General features: G+C 36.5%; 1 protein-coding gene across 7 annotated transcripts in view; it reads left to right on the plus strand.

Annotated features, from left to right (window-relative positions):
• The window catches only part of RHBDD1 (rhomboid domain containing 1), a 165,278-nt gene that overhangs the window by 93,764 nt on the left and 64,571 nt on the right, over window positions 1-6,943 (plus strand). For 2 of the 7 annotated variants that reach the window (XM_003908022.5, XM_017947030.3), the window contains exon 7: window positions 1,093-3,433. The exons of 4 other annotated variants lie outside the window; for them this stretch is intronic. In XM_003908022.5, the coding sequence (XP_003908071.2) occupies window positions 1,093-1,253 (161 nt within the window). In that variant the 3' untranslated portion in view covers window positions 1,254-3,433. Of the gene's footprint in view, window positions 1-1,092; window positions 3,434-6,943 lie in introns of those variants that run through there. One more of the 7 variants, XM_017947029.3, reaches the window with a different exon arrangement.

Below are 6,943 nucleotides of genomic sequence, written 5' to 3' on the forward strand. Positions count from 1 at the left end.
GCTATAGAGGTTCGTAGCCTAGGATTAATAGGCTATACCGTGTAGCCTACATGTGTAATCGGCTGTGCCCTGTAGGTAGGTTTGTGTAACTACACTTGATAATGACCACACAATGGCAAAATGGCCTAATGATACATTTTTCACAACATATCCCTGTGGTTAAGTGATGCATGACTGTCCTCTCAAACTTTTCTCTTAGTTAAATAAATTGTAAGGGTAAATTAAAAAATCAAGGTAGCAACTTTTAACCTCAGAATTTGCTATTATCGTATGTCATAATAGTATCTGGCCATAATTACAAGTTCTAAAGATCATGCCAGGAATAATCATGCCTAAGCTGCCTTTGTAGAAAAAATATCGAAATTTCTATTATTTCTAGGGTCTTGAACGTTTACTACTACTAACAGAAATCTTATCTTTTTTTTTTTTTTTTTTTTTTTTTTTTTGAGACGGAGTCTCACTGTGTCTCCCAGGCTGGAGTGCAGTGGCGCGATCTCGGCTCACTGCAAGCTCCGCCCCCCGGGTTCACGCCATTCTCCCGCCTCAGCCTCCCAAGTTGCTGGGACTACAGGCGCCCGCTACCGCGCCCGGCTAGTTTTTTGTATTTTTAGTAGAGACGGGGTTTCACCATGTTAGCCAGGATAGTCTCGATCTCCTGACCTTGTGATCCACCCGCCTCGGCCTCCCAAAGTGCTGGGATTACAGGCTTGAGCCACCGCGCCCGGCCCCTCAGAAATCTTATCTTGTTCTGTTGGCAGTCTCAGCTTTTATAAGTGAGTCCAAGAGGCTGCTGATACCACAATAATAGAAAAATTTTGGAAAGGAGCCATCTTTTTCTTTGAGTCAAAAGGCAGATGCCAACTAGGAACATTAGCTCATTGCATTTTTTTCTCCCCCGCCCCCGCATCCCTCCATGTATAATTTGTGCCTTTTTCTTTTTTTTTTTTTTAAATAGCCTGCCACCAGGTTAACCTGGTGCTGGGTACAAAGCTCTGTCCTTTTCAATTTCTGTCTGCCAGCGTGCAGCATGGGTACTGGTTGAAGCCGGAAATCCTTACTGACATGTGGAGTAACTTGTGCTTCTTTTCTTAGATTCTTCTGAAAGGCAAATGGCAACAATCACACTTTGGCTGTCTTGTGAAAAAATCAAGCAGAATTGTCACCCCCAACCCTACACTACACAGTTGGGGTTGCTGCATAGCATATTTGAAACTATGATGGCATATACTACAAAAGTCTTGGCTAGAGAATGAAACTGATTGCTGCTTTGTTTCTTAGTCTCTCGATGTAAAAATCTAGAAAGCCATATTAGAAAAAAAATTTAGATTTCAAATTAATATGTAGTGCTTTGTTAAGAGAACATTTAGTGATCCCTTTGAATCCTTGTACATTTTTCTTTTTTCTGATGCAACATCAAGGTATGTAAAATTAACGTTTGTCTTATTGTATGGAAATGTTTGTGAAAAATTGGATAAATTATGTTCATGTTCTTTTTATCTTTTATGGTGTGTTACAAAGAAAAAATGATGGGAATTTCAGTGACCTGAGTTTCATTCCTAGCATAACCATTAACTAACTTTATTTGTGCTGTGAGTCACTGAATCTGATCAGATCTCAGTTTTATTTTTATGTTTTTTATAATGAAGGAATTGAATTGGGTATGCTTCAAAGTCTCTTCCAGTTCCATTATTCTGAGGAGAACATAACTAAAAAGAGATGGGAATTTGGGGAGATGTCAGGAATACTGGCGAGTTTTTGACATATAAGTCTCAGGGCTTACAGATGAAAGATCTCTGAAAGATACATTCAAACAGCTATACAAAGCAGATCTAACTTGATAAACACATGTATTAGTTGGTAGTACCTTATTCAGTTGCGTGATTATGTGAGCCTTTATTGGCCCAGTGCAGGCATAATGCAATTGGCAATTTTTAATGTATGCAAATTTTCACTGCTGCCTTGCTTGGCATAGCAGAAGCATTACAGCCAGGACAGAGATATATGACTACTTCTGTGTGACCACTTCTTTTTTTTTTTTTTTTTTTTTTTAAGTAATTTGGTGTGTTCTCCCCCAGGAAAACTTCCTATGTAATAAAAAAGTACCATCTGCCAGATTGTCTAAAAGCAATTTCAATGCAAAAAAAAACCACTTGCTTTAGATTACTGATTCTTACTTGCTGCTCTGTGTATTGAAGGTTTTCATTTCAGTGAATAAAAGTTTGATATTTGAGAATGTGTCTAGATGCAAAATTTTACAACAGATTGTGCTTATATCTGCATTTACGGTGCTATAAGATTGTACTTAGATTGTGCTCATATCTACCTGTACTTTTTCAAATCTATGAAATTAGGTTCCATAATTTAAAATATTAACTAAAGCTCAGCCATTGCTTTAAAAAAGAGAGAGATACATGGAATTCAAATGTTTGGGAAACTGACATTAATAGTTATCTGTGAATTAATTTATATGTAATCTTTTCTCTGCTACCTACCCTCCATAATAATCATTTATTGAAAGTTATTATTTGGATGCTGATGAGAACATTTAACAATAAAAGCATAAACAAAACTGTAGTGAATTAATTCTACCCATATCCCCCACAACTGATGGAGACTACGTTTGGGGCTACCAAATCTTAATGATTTCAGAAATATTTCTTTGCACACTCATGATGTTGCTCAGTATCATCATTCATTCTGCTTCTCAACAGAACCTTATTTGAGCCCTTCGTATGTGTCAGCATTATAGGCAGCTAAGCACTGTAGCCTATAGAAATGAATAAATCTTGTTCATCACTATGAAGGTAAAAATATTCTTCTTTCTGCCAAACGACAAGCGATTTAAACGATCTATTTCAGTTAAGCTAAGCAATATATTAGATTTCGGAAAGAGATATAGTAACTTTTGACTTCAAGTGAGGTAATTGCTTTACTTATCAATATGTGACATTCTCTACTTCAGCAACCATGATTCCCTATTATGAAAGAATTTACAGAAAATGAAGTTGATTATAATACAGTGATTTAGATACTCAAGTTATTTATATAATTTTTAGCCTCAGAAGTTTTTGATGTGTATGTTCTGTACTTAATGAGATCACATATAATTGAAGAAAACTTACTTTTTAGGCCTGATTCACAAACTCTTGTCATTTTCATAAAAATGTATTAATTTAGAAAAGATACATCAGACAGTAGCTTTAAAATTGCAATCAATCTTATGTTCTCATTCAACAAAAATTGGCAGTGTGAACAAGTTTTTATACTATGTATCTGTACCAAAAAATAAAACAGTACCCGCTTTTCTGAGCTGCAGACACCAGACTTTGTTTTATAAACTCAATAGTTGATATTTTCAGTGAATAAAATTTTGTTCTCTTTTAATTTGAGCCTTTCTAATTCCTTTCTTTTTTTAACTTTTATTTTAAGTTCAGGGGTACATGTGCAGGAAATGCAGGTTTGTTAAATAGGTAAACATGTGTCATGGAGGTTTGTTGTACAGATTATTTCACCACCCAGGTATTAAGCCTAGTAATTCGATAGTTATTTTTCCTGATCCTCTTCCTCCTCTTGCCCTCCACCCTCCAATAGGCCCCATTGTGTGTTATTCGTCTCCATGTGTCCATGTGTTCTCATCATTTATCTCTCACTTATAAGTGAGAACATGTAGTATTAAGTTTTCTGTTCCTGCATTAGTTTGCTAAGGATAATGGCCTCCAGCTTCACTCATGTCCTTGCAAAAGACATGATTTTGGTTTTTTTGTGGCTGCATAGTATCCCATGGTATATATGTACCACATTTTCTTTATCCAGTCTATCATTGATGGGCATTTGGGTTGATACCATGTCTTTGCTATTGTGAATAGTGCTGCCCTGAACATACACATGCATGTGTTTTTATAATAGGATAATTTATATTCCTATGGGTGTATACCCAGTAATGGGATTGCTGGGTCAAATGGTATTTCTGTTTCTAGGTCTTTGAGGAATCGCCACAATGTCTTCCACAATGGCTGAACTAATTTACATTCCCACCAACAGTGTAAAAGCATTTCTTTTTCTCCACAATCTCACAAACATCTGTTTTTTTTTTTTTTTTGCTTTTTAGTAAGCCATTCTGACCGATGTGAGATGGTATCTCGTGGTTTTGATTTGCATTTCTCTAATGATCAGTTCTGTTGAGCTTTTTTTCATAGATTTTTTGCCACATGTATTTCTTCTTTCGAAAAGTGTCTTTTCATGTCCTTTGCCCACTTTTTAATGGGGTTTTTCTAGTAAAGTTGTTTAAGTTCCTTATAGATGCTGGATATTAGACCTTTATCAGATACATAGTTTGTGAAACTTTTCTCCGATTCTGTAGTTGGTTTACTTTGTTGATAGTTTCTTTTGCTGTGCAGAATCAGAAATGATAAGGGAAATATTGCCACTGACGCCACAGAAGTACAAATGACAATCAGAGAGTATTATAAACACCTCTATGCACATAAATTAGAAAATCTAGGAGAAATTGATAAATTCGTGGACATACTCCCTTCCAAGACTGAAGCAGGAAGAAATTGAATCCCTGAAGAGACCAATAACAAGTTCTGAAATTGAAGCAGTAATAAATAGCCTACCAACCATAAAAAGCCCAGGACCAGACGGATTCACAGCTGATTTCTATCAGAGGTACAAAGAAGAGCTGGTACCATTCCTGTTGAAACTATTACCAAAAAAAGAAAGACAGAAAAAAAAAGGACTCCTTGCTAACTCATTCTGTGAGTCCAGCATCATCCTGATACCAAAATCTGGCAGAGATAACAACAAAAAAAGGAAAACTTTAGGCCAGTATCTTTGATGAACATCAATGCAAAAATCCTGAACAAAATACTGACAAACCGAATCCAGCAGCACATCAAAAAGCTTATGCATCGGGATCAAGTAGGCTTCATCTGGGAGTGCCAGGCTGGTTCAACATTCACAAATCAATAAACGTCATTCATCACATAAACAGAACTAAAGACAAAAATCACATGATTATCTCAATAGACGCAGAAAAGGCTTTCAATAAAATTCAACATCGCTTCATGTTAAAAACTCTCAATAAACTAAGTATTGAAGAGACATACCTCCAAATAATAGGAGCCGTATATGACAAACCCACAGCCAATATCATACTGAATGAGCAAAAGCTGGAAGCATTCCCTTTGAAAACTGGCACAAGACAAGGAAGCCCTCTCTCACCACTCCTATTCAACATGGTATTGGAAGTTCTGGTGAAATTCCTTCCAGGTTAGTGAGTATTAGGTGGTAATGACTATGCTGAGAAGATTCACATAACCCACACAGAACCCTATAAAACATTTTAAATTATTTTCGTTGTTTTAGAGTGTGAGGCAGAGGCACAGAGAAATTTAATGACTTTTTCAGGGTCACATTCTAAGTGGTAGATATCATATTAGAGGGCCAGATGTCTCTATTCCTACTTGGGACACTTTTTACATTATACAATATTATAGCCTCTTCAGAAAAAGTATATCTAGACTGCTACTGAACTGTCAGTTAAAGCAGAGATTAACATGGTTTTCTTGTAAGTCTGTAGCCCACCATGTAATTGTCCCATGGCACTTAGCTAGAGGATGTTTGTCTTCTTGGAGTTAGATTGCTGTTGTGACACGATCTCGGCTCACTGCAAGCTCCGCTTCCTGTGGTTCATGCCATTCTCCTGCCTCAGCCTCCCGAGTAACTGGGACTACAGGCGCCCGCCACCACGCTTGGCTAATATTTTGTATTTTTAGTAGAGACAGGGTTTCACCGTGTTAGTCAAGACAGTCTCGATCTCCTGACCTTGTGATCCACCCGCCTCAGCCTCCCAAAGTGCTGGGATTACAGGCGGAAGCCACCACGCCTGGCCATTGTGATCATCTTGAAATCAGAAAACTGAAAACTCAGAGGTATGTTTGGCCACCATTGATAAGCTAAATTAAAAAGACTGCATTATTTATAGAGATAACAATGACAATTATCTTACTTTTGTCTTTACCTGTTCATATATGTTTTGCTAAGTTTTTTTTGTTTGGTTGGTTGGTTGGTTTGGATTTTTTTAAGCAAAAATTCCTGAAAAAAAAATTTAAACATTGTTAAACAAATCATTTGCATGGGAAGGAACACCCTCCTTACACAAGAAGCCTGCCTCTCGGGTACTCATAGGACATGTACCCCCAAAAAATGCTTACTACAGACAATCAGAAGTAATCTGCTGGGCTGCCATTGGTTTCTACCAAAATTGTAGCATATACAAGTTTGAAAAGATTTGTTTTTAATATAAATATTGAATTAAGGATATTTGCATTAATTTAAATAGAACTTAATTTGTCTTCAATAGTTTTCCTTTTAGGAAAGAAATGATTCGTAATAGAAAAGAATAAATGTGCTTGCATTAAGTGTGCCTTAAGACATCACAATTTTATGTTGAACTATTGCCCATTACTCCAGTTACTTATTAGTGGTAATTATTCACATGAAAATTTCCACTGTTGTCTGCTCTGCCTCTCTTAAACAATCTTACTCACAGTTATACACATTGTCCCATCCATTATATTGTGTTGTGTTGCTGGTGAGAAAAACCAAGAGTCATATGTTGGTTTCCATTTATTATACAGTCACAAATAGCTCTCAAAGTGGTCTAGTGTCATCACATGGCAGTTCTCCAATGATTCAGAACTATAATCCTGTTTTACTTAGTTATGGAGAGCCAGATGTCAGAGTCATGTATTTGTGTATCTTCACGAATCTCAATCAGAGGACCAAAGATCTGCTTATGATAGATACCTGGCCCAAATTGTGCAAAGTTATAAAGATTACTATAAATATTAAACTGATTACACTGTAATTATTTGCTTTGGAAAAATTGCAGATGGCCTAAGTGTGCAGTCATAGGAGACAGGTGAAATTAATCATGATA

This window comes from Papio anubis, chromosome 10 (genome assembly GCF_008728515.1).
Source record: "Papio anubis isolate 15944 chromosome 10, Panubis1.0, whole genome shotgun sequence".
NCBI lineage: Eukaryota > Metazoa > Chordata > Mammalia > Primates > Cercopithecidae > Papio > Papio anubis.